General features: G+C 39.3%; 1 protein-coding gene across 1 annotated transcript; it reads right to left on the minus strand.

The window, feature by feature from the left end:
• Positions 1-205: 205 nt before the first annotated feature.
• LOC136773629 (GPN-loop GTPase 3-like) lies at positions 206-1,348 on the minus strand. Its single transcript, XM_066727427.1, has 8 exons — positions 1,288-1,348; positions 1,174-1,196; positions 1,093-1,107; positions 907-1,011; positions 800-837; positions 720-726; positions 479-655; positions 206-385 (listed from the first exon to the last, which is right to left on the minus strand). Exons 1-8 carry the CDS (start codon positions 1,346-1,348, stop codon positions 206-208), a joined length of 606 nt encoding a protein of 201 aa, XP_066583524.1.
• Between the last annotated feature and the right edge of the window lie 16,815 nt (positions 1,349-18,163).

Below are 18,163 nucleotides of genomic sequence, written 5' to 3' on the forward strand. Positions count from 1 at the left end.
CTTTTCTTAAGCATTGACTCATTTCATGACTATGAATAGAAACGGTGACTTAAGTCAATATTTAAGCCGGACTTAAAAATAAGTAACGGCTATGAATACCGGCCCCTGTGCCCACTTCTCCTCGTCTCAAGCCACCAAGTTACTTGGCATAGTCCTGCCTTGTTCGCTTGGTCGGCTTGGACTTTTGAATGGAGCGCCTGTCTTTTCATCCGGTCTTCTGACGGTCTACAGGGATATTCCTAGACGGTACTTCCTGTCTACTCGGAAACCTATGTATCAAGTCGGTAATGTAGGAATTGAAATAACCACTACTAATCGTTAGTTTGTATTTAATTTTCTTTATTAAATCCGGTATCTTGATACGTAACGAGAGAACCTCATTGCACTGTCAAAAAATATGTGGATTAGGCTCCAAGTAACCATCAATTTGTTTTCTTGCACTTTTTGATAATAAACGAATATTGCTTAAAATATTTACATGAGGTATGCCAAAATATATCATAACATTAAGAGCAGCCATCGTGTCAAATAAAAACTTAACTCCATCTACCATAAATCGACTATCTATTAAGAACACACCAAACATAAAAAAATTTAGATTTTGCAGCATCAATTGGCGCATAACTGTCATATGAGGGTTACAGTTCAAATTGGCCTGCAGAACCAAAGATTATATCTACATCTCCTAATTTTTCATATAAACAACTGGAATTCTTCACCAAATATCTGAAATTAATACAAAAAAATATATTTGTAAATCACAAATATGCATTTATCAATTTTAATATTTTTGTCTTACAATTTTATAGATCTTAGTACGGATAAAATACCAGGCCTCTGTTTGGCCCAAATTCCAATTATTCATCCTCCGTAGCAATGTCTAATCGAATAATTTTCTATATCCACAAATGGCTCATACTCAAAATAATCAGCTGCTGGATACAAAATGATTGCTTTTACTTCATTTTTCCATTTCGATGCTTGTTGTTGCATTATTGAGGAATATATTACCTGCCAATCATTTTATAAGAATATAATAACAATACGAGAGGCTATGATTAGAAAATGTGATAATATTTAAATTTCCATTACCTGCAGGTCCCACAACTAATTGCACGTATCTCAGTTTTGTTGTATTAGAGTTAATGATATGCACTATGCATCACCATATACCAGACAGAATTCTCTAACATAATCTGAAATTAATACAAAAAAATATATCTGTAAAAACAGAAATATGTATTTATTAATATTAATATGTTTGTCTTACAATTTTATAGATTTTACTCTGTGCAAAATACCAGGCCTCTGATTTGTCAAAACCCCAATTCATCATCCTCCGTAGCATTGTACAGTCGAATATTTTTCAAATATCCACAAATGGCTCATGATCAACATAATCAGCTGCTGGATATAAAATGATTGTTTCCATTTTATTTTTCCATTTCGATACTTGTGGTTGCATTATTGAGGAATATATTACCTGCCAATCATTTTATAAGAATATAATAAAAATACGAGAGGCTATGAAAATAAAATATGATAATATTTAAATTTCCATTACCTGCAGGGTAATAGGCTATACCCCAACCATTTTCCTTATGTTTTGGCATCATCTTGCCATAAATTATTTTATTAAATGGAATTTGATGAGCGTTTATAAATGCGCGATTATTTCTTGGTCACTGTATTTACTGTAACTTATAAAACAAAGAAATCACAAAGTATCATTCCTCAAATATTTAATTATTTATTCTAATAAACAATACTTATCTAATTGCTTTCTAGATCTCTGTCATATAATTGATACATCCACTGTCCACAGTTTTCTATGAATTTACGTGGAAACCACACGTGCGAATCACACCAACGAAACGAACACTTCGATGGATGATACTACATACGAGACATACGTCGCGCCTGCGTTGTGCCCATATTGGAATCTGTTTCACACCTATAGCACCAACACATTCCAAAGAGTAAAAGTAAAGGACAGGAGATAACGCTTAAACGTGTAAGAATGAGAGGTCCGATGGAGACACCAAAATCTTGGTCGGAAAAGGAAGAAACGCTAAATGAAACTGTTCTGAACTGTCGATAGAACGTAAACTTGAGATCTCAGCATTGCGTGAACCGATTTAAACGTTTGCGATCTCATTTGAAAGCTTAAATAAACATTATATAATAAAAGTTTCATGAAAATTTTCATTTAATGAATCGATCGGAAAATATATCCATCGGAAAAATCGTGAGGCATAGTTTGGTCCAAACTTGGCGTAAAAGTAGGTAGTGTCGCATGGCTCTTTAAATTACTTGCCGCGTAACACTACCGTGTTACTTGATATAAATCTTTAAATTTCTAAAAAGTATTCAAAGTGAGCAGCAGTTATTTCTCGCCCAAAAACTCACATTTTTTCTCTTTAGAGTTTTCTTTAATATTTGTTATTTCTAAGTTATATTGTGACGTGGCCAATCCTACGCGGTTGGGTATCGTCACAAACATAATTATGGGAACTCCTCTTCCCCTCGCGGGCACCCTTGAGTTTGACTATTTTAAAAATTATGATATAAACCGACGAGTAAGCACTTTTACCAGTATGTTAGCTTGCGACTTTACAGCCAAGGTCAGGAGAGACTCCAGGATCGCTAAGGAACCCCACCACTAACAAAGGTCAGAGGTCACTTCTATTTGATATATATATCGTCCCTGGTTATAGCTATAATACACGGTAGTAGTTAGGCATATACCGCGTTGCGCTTCTCGGTTTTCTTTACGCACCTGGCGCGGCTTTTAATTTGTAATTGTTTGTACGGCGTGTCGGCCTGAGTGGGGGGCTTTGCCTCTCCGCTCTCCCACCCCCTTGCCAGCCCCAAGGAGGACCATACCCTCCCCCAAATCATCCGAAATGGACCCTGGAACCTCGCTTTCTCGCTTCCCGGACACAGATTCATCATCGTCTTTTCACCCACCTAGACGGGGACAGAGACAAAAGCTCTCTATAGGTCGCTGCGCTATGCTAACTGGGCCTGGGTTAACGTAGAGTACTCAGGATATAAAGAAGGATCCTGTCAGGATGGAGTGTTTATCGCCTAGCCGCCATCGCTGCGAACATCTATCGACCATCGATTACGAAGCAGCCTCAGTCCAAAATCTATCGCTACCGCTGCCGCCAACCACAATATTTGGAGTCGTTCAGGACGGAACTTCCACCTGACGACGGGAAAGAAGAGAAAAGAGCTAGAGAAGAGGATAGCCTAGCCTGGCGGATCCTCGGGAATCTCCGATAATGCGATCGATATCCGAGCCTATTAATGACTAGGTGGGGATGATCGAGAGGTACCGAGATCACCGTACCGCGATCGCAGTCGAGATTTGGCCCTGGTTGGAATCCGAAGTGAATCTGGAGATCTCCGAACCTGACCTGCTACTGCCTTCCGGAATCTACACTAATAGACCGAACCAGCGTGGTCCTGGGAGAAGCTGCCGTATTCGAGGGGAAGAGTTTGAGTTGACGAATCAGGAAAATTGAGCGGATCGGTGAGTGCCTCCCTCGGGTCGACCATGCCAGTAAATGCCTAATTTGCGTTATATGGAGTCAATCCTCGTCGTTGCCAGAACGCCTCGAATTTGAGTTTTGCGTATGATCTTGGCCAGGAATTCGATGCCGATAGCTTGAAGAATTAGTTAAGTAAATTGTCGAGAAGTAAGCTGGGGAGAAACGAATTACTTTTCTGAGTATCATAGTTACTTATCGTTGGCGGTGTCGCGCGTCGAGGCCTGCCGATTGTAGGCTCGGCATAGTTGTCGATAGAATAATAGGTTTTTGCCGGGACGAAATTGCCCGAGTTTCGTGTATCATTTAACGGATTGATAGTCCAAGATTGAGTGTCGCTGGACATCAATTCCGTCCCCAGCTCGCTTTCAGCTTGAGGAGTGCGTTCTCCGCTTTTGAGGCGTGTGAGATGGTTAGAGTCCTGTTTGATTAAAGATTCGCGTCGATTAATTGTCGGTATGGGTGATTGGCCGTGATCCTAGGCAAGATTCACCACCTTTTTCTCTATAGTGAATTGTATCCTCCTCATGTACCTCTACCTTATGCCATCTTGTGTCGGCAGGATATATTCTGTATTGTACTAGCATTTCGCTTGTATGTCTCGATAAAGAGTGGATACGTGTGTAATACTCTGAAAAATTATTATCAATTGTAATAGAGTGTGGCGGGCCAATCAATTTGCGAATTTCGACCCTTTTGTTCTTATAATTTGATTCTGAGGTGTTATTGATCGTTGTAAATAACTTATTTTGTGAATAAACCTCAGAATTGTCATATGTAAATCATGCCTGTTCCTTTATTCGGATTTTACCTTACTAGCTGATGATTATCTTAGCCACTTTATCGAGAAGCCTCTCCTAACCAGACCCCTCTCCATTATCCAGATCGGGACCGAGCTAGCCCAGCATTTTTGGGAAAATTTCGCTATATCGAATCAGTGAATATTATAGAGAATAACGTACTAGAGAAAACTGGTCTATGTGGACCTGGCGCCCAACATATCGTTTATAGAGTTTGAGTTAGAACATTTGAGGAGAAACGTAGAAATCATCGCGTATTGGTTTTTGGAGGTATCGTATCGTTCCCCAAATACCGTTTAATAGAGTAAGCGTAATTTGCTCTACGCGGCGAGTTTTATCCACTAGGGATTTTTGCCGCGTAACAATATATACATTGAAGTAGTAAAAAGGGACAATTTTGTATTAACACCGTCATAACTTTTTTAATAATAAAGATGTCAATTTTTTCTTAGATTCATTCGAAAGCTATTAACAAAAATCTTCAAAACCTTGTATATTAAATATTAATATAGTTTTTTCCTTCTATGTTGAGCGCAATTGCAAAATGGACAAATATTTAAATTGTTTATCTTTAAGTTATTACTGAATTAATATGTAAACAAAGCCTTAAATTAATTTTATCACACAACAATCGAAAGATCTTTAAATAACCTTTCGATTGAAACCTGATACATCGCTATACCATTTTTTGGAAGAAAGTTATAAGAGTTGAAAATGAGTCGATTTCCACTGTAGTGTATTCAGACTTTTGAGCGGCAATGTGCTGAACTGTATAAGGCGCGTTCGTATTTGTGCTGGCAGTACTGGCAGTATTACATGTAGTGTTCGGTTATTATCTACAGTACACTTTCGCAGTACTACGAGACATTTATAACGTCACGGATTTTACGTCATTTCTTACTGCGATTACTGCAGCCAATGAGAACAGCCTAGTCGCAGATATTCAACATTTGAAAACTTCAATGTTTGTATAACTTTTTATGTTATTTCCTACTGCGAATACTGTGCCTGAAAAGGTAGTGTAGCTGCAGTACAGCAGACGACATTAGCTTAAACACGAGTAAAGGGTGTTACATACACGGTGTAACGTCGAGAGCTGTTCAATTGCTAAATTTAAACACGATGCTCAAACTACAATTTTTATATTGTTGTTTGAGTCTTTAGGTAGCGTCATTTCTTTATAAATAAGGCGTCGTAGGTAAGGGGAAAGAACTCTGGGCGTACAAAATGAAAAGAAGAGATGAAATTCAGATTTGGAAATAAATATAATTCAATTATTACCTGGTGATGAATAACAATCAAAATGAAAAAAATAGGTAGTAGGGAAACTCCCCTGTTAAATGCTGCTCGGATTACGGTCGTCGTCGCCGTAGGGAACCAGGGATTATTGTGAGTGTACAGTGAAAAAGAATATGTGCACTAAGTTGATTATAAAAGAATGAATTTTAATCGAAGAAATGATTCACTCGCGTATATATATAAAAAAAACAACCAATGTTTTCGTATATTTGAAAATATTATAAACAGAAAATGAAACGCGAACTTGATCTCGTTCTCTAGGTTACAACTTTACACAATTGTTAAGAATTACTTTACCGGAACGGAACTGACCTAATTAGAATCAAGACGTGCAGGAGGAGTGAAAGTGATTTTAAAAAAGCGATGCGGCGTCCATCCGCTCTTAAATAATTAGCTGGGGGCGGTGGGGGGGGGGGGGGGGGGCGTCGCATCGCCTTCAGCCAATCAGAAGGTGCTACCGCCTAAGCTTGGGTACGCTAGAGAACGAGACAAAGAGTGCTGAGCTTGCACCTTTTACATACAATCGTTTACTTTTGACTAAAACGCAATTATTAAAAATATTAACAAAGTTTAATAATTCATACGGCATTAGTCATCGCTTGAGCAAAATATGTCCTAATCTAGGCGCAAGAGAAAAGTAATAAAAGGGAAAAAGGAAAAACACCTGCGAGAGGAAATCGATGACCGTTTTAGGGTTAAAGATCCCACAACAATTAAATTATTAAACGGTTGACCGTCTCCAAGGGCAAGTTTTTATTAAATATATTATGCACGTGGCTACCTGTGATTCGATATCCCGTTGCTCATGGGACCTGATATCCAATAACCTAATGTTTGTTATACCTGAGTATGGACTTATATAGACGGTGGTCCGAATGATCACGGAGAAGAGAAAAACGGTTAAAATAGTTAAGCGTGAAGAAAATGCCCTAATGATTAGGGAGGAAAAACACTTAATATTTTTGTCGCAATTATGTTCCCCAATGTTTATTGGGGTTAGCAAAATCGAAATTCCAATATCTATCCTCGTAGATAATGGAATTTACAAAGTTTCGATTATTATCTTTATGCTGAAGGGTTTTCTTATGCAAATAAAAAGCATATTTGCAGCAGAGGCATGTGTTAAATGGGGCGATAAATAACAGCGATCTGTGACAGATATTACAAAGTATGTGGTTAACATCTTTTGCAGCTCTAAGACGGTGCTGGCGTATTGTCGCCAAGATACTTCGTTTGTTGTCTAGAAGTGCGGCTTCGCAATAGGCACAGATCCTTTGGGCTGGATTGATCCTAACATATTTATATAATAACCGCTTACAAACGAAAAGTTCCTTTGGGGCCACGCTGGTGACAGAACAGATTCGATGGTTAAAATTTGGACACAGGTTGTATTAGAGAAGGGATAGAATAGCATAAGGCAGTAAACGTGAGATCCGCTGATTATCGTCTGAGAAGAAACCTCATCGCAAGTAACGTGACTAACGGTGGGGTTCCGAGAAAGCAAATGAAGAGAGAGAGAGAGAAAAAAAAAAATTAGTATTTGTTATATAAATTAATCCGAAGAGGGGGAAAACTATGGAGAATTGTAGGATGAGGAAGATTTTGGACATTTTGGACATTAAAGAACCATCGAATTTAATGTGCTGCCTGCAATCTTTTATTCCCGACTAAAGGGAACAAAAGAGAAAGCGCTAGCATTTCAAATGACCAAAAAGGCAAAATTGACTTCCCCCCCAAAAAAATGATAAACAAAAGAAAAATCGTTTAACAATCGAGTTAATTAATTCCTTACAAAGAAAGGGGGAGAAATAGGAGCTGGATCCGCGCTGCGCGAAGATAAGGACGGTCGCTGGCGTGTTTTTTGGAAATACAAAATAAGCATTTTTAAATATAAATAAGACATTTACTCTTAAGCGTAAGGAAAAATAAATGAATCCATCGAAATTCTCAAGAAACTACTTCAAGGGATGCGAACGATCGGTCTGAGCCTTATGATGTAAAACATTTGAAACAATAACACATTTACTCTAGAGTAACAAGTCTATTTAAAAGAAATAATAATAAAAAAAATTAAAGTTATCAGAACGCCTGAGAATTAAGAATAAACGGTTTGGACGTTACAACGGCAATACACGCAAACAAATGCACATCTACACAGACCTTCTTATTAATGGGTGCACGAAGCTGAGACCGCTGAGTGTCGAATGAATGCACCCAATGTGTATGTTGCCGCTCATTTTGATTTCTAATTGTAGGCTACTCCAGTCAAATTAAGGTTAAAATGCTAAAATATTTATATATAAAAATACTTAAGTTTAGTTTTCTTTATTTTTTGTTTAACGACGGTTAACTTAAGAAAATAAAATTCGCAAAATTTGAAGTCCTAAGGTATGAGCTTAGGGGGGATATATAAGTAAAATTTGCTTTTGACTACTTTTTTTCATTAATATGAACGGCGGTGGGGTGAAAGAAACGTAAATAATTATATCTCGACTTCAGTAGATAGGCTAGGATGGTTCTATGACCGCGTGGCGAGGGGGTCGGGGTCCCGCGGGGACAAGGGAAGTAGGGGAATTGCCCCCTCTCCTCGTGTGGTTGTGCGCATGCGGTTGTGCGCATTATCGCGTTCCCCCGACGTTAAACTCGTAGGGTACACAAGTGGCCTCCCCCCTCTTACGGTAAGCAGTGAACGCCTTAGAGAGAGAAGGAGAGAAACCGCCATGTGCGAGCCAAGAGAAGCAGTTGGTTACTTTAAACGATAAGACGCGTTACTTAATACATTATCGCGCTCTGCAACAATGTATGCGAAATGGACTCGTACTGGAAAGAGAAAGAGAGAAAGAACATTCGTAGAGAGCGATGCAGTGATCGCTCCCCCTTATTTATGTTACAGTATCTTTGACGATCGTCATATTCATTTGTATATCTATCGTCGCAGATACTTACCATCCGCTCTGTAATAAGAGCGGAGCCTACGTGACCTTAACTTCAGAAAAGTGGTTGGGACGTATGTGAAAAACACGACAACATTCAGAACAGTTTTCAAGCTGTAGATCCCCCTGGAATATTTCAGTCGAAGCATCGTCCGATGTCGGTTGAATGGAAATCTTCAAGGGTTTTATGTTATGATTTACATTTTTTTTTTTTTCTTTTTTATTTGCAATACTTATATATTACAGGGTACAGTGGATTGGTGGAGAGGTAATTGAAGAAACACCAATGTAAGGGAAAAAGCCTTTCGGCATAAAAAACCCTCTTTATTGAAATACAAATTTACTTATAAAAATATATAAATAAACCAGGAATTGTACGTCCTGTAGAATTCCAATAAAAACAGCAACAGCAACAGCAACAGCATCTATAATTAAAAAAAATTATTTAAGTAGCTTCTATACTACATTAAAAGCACTCTTTGTCGAACAAAAGTAGTACTACGATTTAATAAATCGCTGCGAGAGAAAAAGTGAATGCGAGATTCCTTCGCTATTAAGCCATTTTTTTTTTTTTTTTATATTTTATTAGTCTTTGACTTTTATTAACTCTTACCGATTTGGTGGTGGTGACTGTCTGTCATACAACCCACAAGCTCACATAGGCTGCATATTACGTAACCGTAATAACAATTGCCTCCTACGCGAGACTGCAGGTTGCTCCCCTGCAGGTTGCTCCGCTGCAGGTTGGTCCGCTGCAGGTTGGTCCGCTGCAGGTTGCACCGCTGCGGGCGGCATCTGCAGGGCTACGGGCAGCGAATGTGGTCGCCGCAGTGGCTGCTGGTGCTGCTGCTGTTCAAGTATCAAGCGATACCCTCTTAGAACTGATTGCTGCTGCTGCTGCTGCTGCGGCTGCTGCTGCTGTTCTTCATTATGCCGAAATGGCCTTACTATTGCAACTGGTTTGCAATATTTTTTTTCTAAATCCTTTAATGTTAGTTTCTTGTCAGGTAAGCTTATTGGTCGTGTGGAACTCATGATGTCTCACTGAAGACTGAAGTGAAGAGTGCTCTCCTCTACGTATTCCAGATGAAGTTTACATATCTTTATCAATACATATTAGCTTTCTCTCTCCACTTCGGATGAAGTTTACATCTCATTATCAATGCGGAGAGAAGTTTATATCCATTTCTCAATACGTATTAGGTTTCTTTCCGTTAACTCCAGATGAATTAGTAAAAGGTATATTTACAATAATATTTTTCAATTTATTTGATAAAAGAAATAGTAGAGGTTAATTTACAATGATATTTTTTCAATTTGTTAGATAAAATAATTTAATAGTAAAAGAAAAAGAAATGTGGTGGTTCCTCTTCTTCTTCTCTCTTAGTCTGCTTTGAAGCAATATCTTTTTCCTCCTCCTCCTTCTCCACTACTTTTTTCTCCTCTTCCTTCTTCGTTTGCTTTGACTCAATATCTTTCTCCTCCTCCTCCTCCATTTTTTTCTCCTCTTCTTCTTCCTTCTTCATATCCTTTGACTCAATATCTTCCCTAGTCTCTTTCTCTTCGTCTTTCTTCACTTTATTTTAAAAATACAAACAGGTAATAATAATAATAATTATGAAAAGGTAAAAAAAAAAGATAAAATAAATACTTACATTCTTCCTCCTCTACTTTTTTCTCCTCTTCCTTCTTCGTCTGCTTTGACTCAATATCTTTTTCCTCCTCCTCTTCCTTCTTCGTCTCCTTTAACTCAATATCTTTTTCCTCAGCCTGTTTTTCTTCGTCTTTCTTCACTTTATTTAAAAAAAAAACAAAGAAACAAACAATAATTATGAAAAAAATGTAAAAATAAATACTTACAGTTTTTATGCAAATAAAGATGCAGTTTCCGTTCATACTCTTCGAAGTAACGATTGAAAAAATCGTTAATTCGATTGACGTATTCCTCTGTCAATTCTCTGGGAAGAGTGGGTGAAAGAGGAACAATATCCTCTTGAATCATGATTAATTTACACTTTTCGCAGCTCATTTTTTTTCCTGTGTGCAGCACCGACAACGGTATAAGATTGAATGAAGAATTGAGGACTTGTGTTCTCCTCTTTATTTCTCTAAATAGTTTTTAAAGAATCACATATTTGCTTTTATCCACTTGGCAAAAACTGACACCTCCTCGTAAGGACAGTGGATACGTTCATTGTCCAAGTTCTTCTCTCGAACGTGTAAATTGCACGGAGTTTTTTCAAAATCATATAATTTAATTAAATCCTTAAACTTAGGACAACCATACACTTCTAAATTAATATTATCCACATTCATCCTATTCAATAGATTTTTTTCAATGTTCCCTCCCTTGTAGGCTACTACGGGATTCTCGCACGTTAGGCAACCTCTAATAAAATCTTCCACATCCTCCTGCTCGTATTTCTCGAATCCCGTATCACTATATTTTATACCATGAACCATATTGAGCAAATACCACACAGTTTTTTTGTCTTTCTCACTAAGATTTTTCATACTGTCACGCAAACGAAACGATGCGTAAGAAATTTGGTTACTTTTTAAATCAATTATAGCTATATCTTTATATTTAAGTTCTTTTTTATAAACTAAGAAACCTTCTACATCCATTATGTGAGTTATTCTATACATTGTTGCGCTCGTGCTATTCTCGATGAAGAAAAAAACTGAAATGAAACATTCGAAGAAATATCTCCGTAGAGAGAAAGATTTTATCGTTTCTTTAAAATATAAAGTTACATTTGATAAGAAGTCCTTTCTTTCTTAATCTCTAGAAGATATTTTTTTTCCTATTGTATTATACTGTGAAGAAACTATAGGTAACAATGGGGAAAAAATTTTCTTAGAAATTATCCCCTCCTTTTAAAAACATTAAATTTTAATACGTTATTTGTTCCCCTGTTGGAGGGGGAAAAAAATTTTCTTAAATGCGACAAAAAAAAGATCGTTCATTCTTGCATCGAGCGATTGACGACGACGACGACGACGATAATGACACCGACATTCGTTGATTTTCAAGGTTTTGTATTGACCGACAAGAGTTTTATAGTTAAAGAATTTGCGGTGTTGCGTGATAATGAAGTGTATCACAATGTATTTTCACCACCATTTCAAGAAGCTTGGTTGAGCGATCTCGAGAGAGAACAGAATGAGTAAGTATTTTTTTTTTTAAAAATGTAATGTTTTGTATATAATTTTTTCTTTTTTAAAGTTGGCTTTATTTTAATCGACATGGATTCAATTGGACCGACGGTCATTCACCTTATTACAAGCATAAAGATGTAATAAGAAAGTATGTAACGTCGTACGAGGGAGAGGATTGGATTTTCGTGAAAGGACGGGAGAAATATGATTGGTTGAGAAAAATTTGCAACTTAGAAAATATATACAATGCGAAGGAGTGTGAGTGGGGTAAATTTAGTCTTGGATGGAGTAAAAATTTCGAACCACCGTTACCCAAGTGTATGAATCATTATGGTATATGTTCACTGCAAAATGTTTACTTTATGAAATCTGTATATGATCAATATATAAAGGAATAAAAGACTTCTGAAAAAAAAAAAAAAAACAATGTATATCAATGTCAGTATGCATCTCGGACGAAACAATGGGATGTGTAGATACCCCTACTTCCATTCTCTATTCGATATATATAAGCGTTACTCTTCGCGAGAGACGCATTCGCAATTATTAATTTATTGTTGTTGTTGTTCACCGTATGACATAGTCATTTCTTTAAGAAACACACAAAATGTCGACGGAATTGCGAAGAAAATTTTTTACAATTAATAGTGCGAATGAGTACGACGCGTGGGTACTGGAATGTCGCGAGCATATTCGACGATTGAGCAGCGCGGATCAAGCTTTACCCGTTGGAACGCGTCAGAAGAATTTCGCCGAAATCGCGTGTATAAAGTGTCTGTTGCTACGAGCGCAGAGAGAATTGAATTATATTAAATCAGGGGCTGGTTGTAGCAATGACGTACAAGGACTTACCTGGGAGGAGCTTGATTCAGCGTTTCGAAGTCGAATATGCAGCGGCATGGTAGTTAATAGTAATTATATAGAGCCTAAGGATTTTTTAGTAGACGCGGAAGTATTAGTGCGTACGCGTATAGATAAGGTATTTGTTAGTGCAAATAGTGTTAAGGTTAATTGTGTATTTAACGGACAATTCATCTCTAAGGACCAGAGTGATGATAAAAACATTAGTACGACTAATGCTACATTGTATAAGACTGATAATTTTAGTGATTGGTATAGGAAAAACATTTTAGACGTTATTATACAAAAATTAAGTGAATTTCAAGAGCGTGATAGTGGATGGACTTTGCACAAAATTCATTATTTACTAGTTAACATTAATCGTTTTAACCCGTTCCACGCGGGTTGTAAAATTAATCTGTCATCCGCTATCACGAGTAGGAAAGCTCTGATAAATTTAGAAACCAGTGATAATGCATGTTTCGCGTGGTCCGTGACGGCGGCACTCTATCCGGCAAAACCTACGGCTAATCCAAAGCGCACGTCCTCTTATCCACATTTTCGGACGGTTTTAGACGTCGGTAGCCTAACCTTTCCGACTACGCTAAAACAGATTCCGAAATTCGAGGTGGATAACGACGTGTCGGTGAACATCTTCACCTTGGAGAATGAAGAGCAAAATAGCGACGCAAAAAGCAGAATTGTGCCTCTTCAGGTGACGAAGAAGAAGAGATCGAGGCATGCTAATCTTCTTCTCGTCAACGATGAACAGGGAGCTGCACATTTTATGTGCATAAGGAATCTCTCGAGACTGGTGCGAAGCCAATTCACCAAGAGAGAAAATGCTCATTATGTATGCGATCGGTATGTATTAATAATAATAATAATAATACTGAAAAAATACAAATATAACTGCATATGTTTTATATTAAATTTTTTAGATGTCTCCACTACTTCCGCACAGTGGAGAGGCTCGAGTCGCACGAGCAGGATTGCGCGCAGCTCAACGATAATCTCCGCTTGATGTTGCCGAGCAAAGCCGAGGATCGCTGGGTTTCCTTCAAGAACATCAAAAATGGGGAACGAGCGCCATTCGTCGTATACGCGGATCTCGAGTGCATATTATTGAAAGTTGAACAATCGAACAGTAGTAGTAGTAGTGATATTTATCAGAGACATGAACCTATTAGTGTAGGCTATTATTTAAAAAGTGCTCGCGATGCGTCACTCTTGAGGTACGACGCTCGTCGGGGTGCCGACTGCATCGAATGGTTCGTACGCGAGCTCGAGAACATTGCGCGCATCGCGAGCGAGACGCTAAGTACTATCGTGCCCATGCATAATCTAAGTCTTAGCGAACAATTGCGTCACTATAATGACCCCAATTGTCATATATGCAAAAAGCCGTTTCTTCCGAATCAACTACGAATTCGCGATCACGATCATCTGACCGGCAGATACAGAGGACCGGCTCACAATAATTGTAATTTAAATTTCAAAGATTCGCATGTCATTCCAGTAATTTTTCACAATTTATCCGGCTATGATTCGCATTTTATCTTCGAGACGATCGCTAATTTGTACGAGGGATCGGTATATCTGCTGCCTGTACATAAGGAAAAATACATTTCATTTACCAAATATTTGCGAAAATATAATATACAGTTGAGATTTATCGATTCGTTCAAATTTATGGCCTCCAGTTTGGACAAATTGAGCTCGTACTTGGCGGAATCTCAGCTGACAAATTTGAGGTCACAATTTTCGGAATTGAGCGTCGAGCAGTTCGACTTGCTTACGAGGAAAGGTATTTTTCCTTACGACTATGTAGATAGTGCGGCTAGATTGGAAGAGACGGCTTTACCACCGCGCCAGTCGTTTCACAACAGACTGACCGACAGCGATATCAGCGAGGAAGCATACAATCATGCCGTAGAGGTATGGACCAAATTCCACATGCGCACACTTGGGGATAACAGTGACCTGTACTTGAAGACCGATGTCCTATTGTTGGCCGATGTTTTCGAAAGTTTTCGCGATAGTTGCATGCTAAATTATGAGTTGGATCCAGCCCATTATTATACGCTACCGGGCTTCACCTGGGACGCGATGTTGAAGCATACGGGAATCAGGCTGGAGCTTTTCACGGACGTGGATATGTTGCTGTTCGTAGAGCGCGGTATACGCGGTGGTTTGAGTCAGTGCTCCCATCGTTACGAGAGGGCCAACAATCGGTACATGCGGGACTACGATCCGGCGGAACCGTCGAAATATCTCATGTATTACGACGTAAACAATCTGTATGGGTGGGCAATGTGTCAGCCGCTGCCCACCCATGGATTCCTATGGATCGAGGACGCTGCCAATCTCGATGTCTCCGCTATACCCACGGATCATCCCGAGGGTTATATTTTGGAGGTCGATTTGGAGTATCCGCGCGAGCTTCACGACAAACACGCGGACCTACCGTTCTGCATGGTGCGCGAGAAACCGCCGGGCGCTAGCCAGGAGAAGCTGCTGGCCACTTTAAACGATAAGACCCGTTACGTAATACATTATCGCGCTCTGCAACAATGTATGCGTAATGGACTGGTACTGAAGCGTATACATCGTGGTTTAAAGTTTCAACAGTCCACCTGGCTACGCGATTACATCGAGCTGAACACGCGTTTGCGCACCGCGTCCACCAATGAATTTGAGAAGAATCTCTTCAAATTGATGAACAACGCGGTTTTCGGTAAAACAATGGAGAACGTGAGGAATAGAGTTGACGTGAGGCTCGCAACCAAGTGGGAGGGAAGATACGGGGCGGAAAGCCTGATTTCCAAACCGAATTTTCACAGTCTCGCGATTTTCAAGGAGAATTTGGTCGCGATTCAATTATCGAAATTGTCCGCGAAATTTGATAAACCCATTTACGTGGGAATGAGTATTTTAGATATTTCAAAAATTTGCTTGTATGAATTTCACTATGACTATATGCTTCCTACATTCGGCGGTAAATGTAGAGCGATGTATACCGACACGGACAGTCTGATATACAGTGTCGAGTGCGACGACGTTTACTCGGTCATGAAACGCGATCTCGCGCGATTCGACACCAGCGATTATCCTGACGATAATCGGTATGACTTGCCACGCGTCAACAAAAAGATACCCGGTCTGATGAAGGACGAGAACAATGGTCGTATCATGACCGAGTTCGTAGGACTGAGGGCAAAAATGTATACTTTCAAGGTGCAGGACTGTGCGAGAATTACCAAAAAAGCCAAAGGTGTCAAAGGTTACGTTATCGATAGAAATATAACATTTGACGACTACAAGGATTGTTTGAACAATTTCACCGTACAGTCTCGCAGTCAAAATTTAATAAGATCGAAGCTGCACCGAGTTTTCTCGATCAGTCAGCGGAAGGTCGCCCTCAGTCCGTACGACGACAAGCGTTTCGTTACACCCGACACCGCGGCGACTCTACCCTGGGGACATTATAGTCTAAAATTATAATTTATTTATTGTTTTTATTTATTCGCTTTATTTAGTTATTTATGTATTTATTCTATATTTTGATACATTTTAATAAAAGTTTTTATAAAACATTGCTCTTATTTATCCAGGAATTGTGCGTACTGTCGAATCCCAGCCACTTAACGAACACTTTTTCGCCCTTTCTGCGCAATACTCTCTCCACCAGATACACATCGGGATTGATGGTTTTCGAAAGCTCGTATTCGTAAAATCCACCCAACAGTTGCGTGCCCCTGGAATCCTTGAGGAGATACGTAGCGGGATTGGTACTCTGCACTTTCGCCACCTCGAATATTTCGGTCGTCCAATTTGGCGTGTAGCCTTTGGCGAACATCTGCTTGTATTTACTGATTCGTACGAAATCGCCGACTTTGAACTTGGCACGACCTGCGACCTTGATGTTACTGTATACTGTCTTGAGTAGCTTATCTGCATGCTCGGGTTTCACATCCACGGGACGCATTCCCGTGGTACGATGCTTTCGCGCATTGTACGCGTCCACCAACTCTTGCAGCATAGCGCGCCACTTGTAATTACCGTTCAACGTAAATCGTTTCCACATTTCCGTCTTCAACGTACGATTGCAGCGCTCGACTATCGACGCTTTCATCACGCTGTAGGTCGAGTAGTGATTTATCCCGCGTTTCCTCATCAACGCCCGAAAGTCACTGTTGTAAAACTCCTTGCCGTTGTCGGTCTGTAAATTTTTCGGACATCTGCCGTCCTTCAGTAGGATTCTCGTCATTGCCGTCGTCACTTCTCCGCCGCTCTTGGTCTTCAATGCCACCGCCCAAGCGTATTTTGAGAGGGTATCGATTACAGTGAGAATGTACTGGTGACCCGCATCGACGTAATTGCGCATATCAACAAGATCGGCCTGCCAGAGATCGTCGAAGCCGCGCACGATGACTCTTCTGCGTGGAAAATTTATCCTCGCCGGTGCGTGGAGCTCCTCCACCAACTGTATCTTTTCTTTGCTCATTTTTTTTTTTTTCGAAATTCCTAATGAAAAGTGTTGCTAAGTATTGCTCTTTCCAGATCTCTTTTACTCACTTTATCATCCAATTTTTCGCAAATTGTTCATTATGTGTATTCAATGCCATTGTCAGATATTGCTTGAATTCAAGCAGTAAATGCTCTAAATTGGGTTCGTGTTTCCTACTCTCACCATCCAGTCCAATTCCAAATTTATTTATCGACATTTCAAATGCACTACTTTGTATTTCAAAAATCAGTCTCTTTTTCCTCGCTATTATTCCTCTTTTTGATGGTTCGTAATGTCGAGAGTAAACATTCTACGATGTATGTTAAACAAATGCAAATTTCACAACAGCAGGAATCAGACATTTAATTTTTTTTTTTTTACCTCGTACTACCGAAAGACGTTGATATTACACTGAGGTAAGAGTGTAACGTGCAACTTTCTTTATACGATGAGATCCTCCTCGCGCAACTCCTCGATTATCGACTGTATCTCGTTGTGATGACTCGTATTACCGGCAGCCACCGACGCGATCAAAAGTCTCAAACGTTCGATCAATTCATTCGGATCGTTCCAATGTACGTAGTTGATTGGTCCCTCGGTGACACGCATTAGTCCTTTACCCCTTTTTTTCGATGCTGTTGATGCTGCGCCTGACGGTTTACTTGCGCCCGACGGTTTACTTGCGCTAGACGGTTTACTTGCGCCCGATGTTGACGCGTCAGAAGTTGACGATTTTCTTGCGCGTGATGTTGATGGTAACCGATAAGGTGGTAAAATAGGTTTTCCCAATAGCAATGGTTTCATAATTTCTGTATATTTTGCACCTCTATTACCTTTGATTTGTTTTAGACTATCGTTTAACAGTTTATGCGCTTTAGTTTGATTGAGAATACTCTTGTATCGTTCCAAATCGTCGGGTTCTATAATGGCTCGATTGGGTTCTCTCATGAAAATTAGTTCATAAGTACCTCTTGTACCGGTGTATAACTTCTTATCGAGAATAATATCTCCCTCATGACTTATTTCAAATTTACATTTACCAAGCGTCAGTTGATCATCTTCATA

Source organism: Prorops nasuta, unplaced genomic scaffold (genome assembly GCF_024137725.1).
Source record: "Prorops nasuta isolate Cenicafe-Biocafe unplaced genomic scaffold, Cenicafe_Pnas_1.2 PNAS00001, whole genome shotgun sequence".
In the NCBI taxonomy this organism is placed as follows: domain Eukaryota; kingdom Metazoa; phylum Arthropoda; class Insecta; order Hymenoptera; family Bethylidae; genus Prorops; species Prorops nasuta.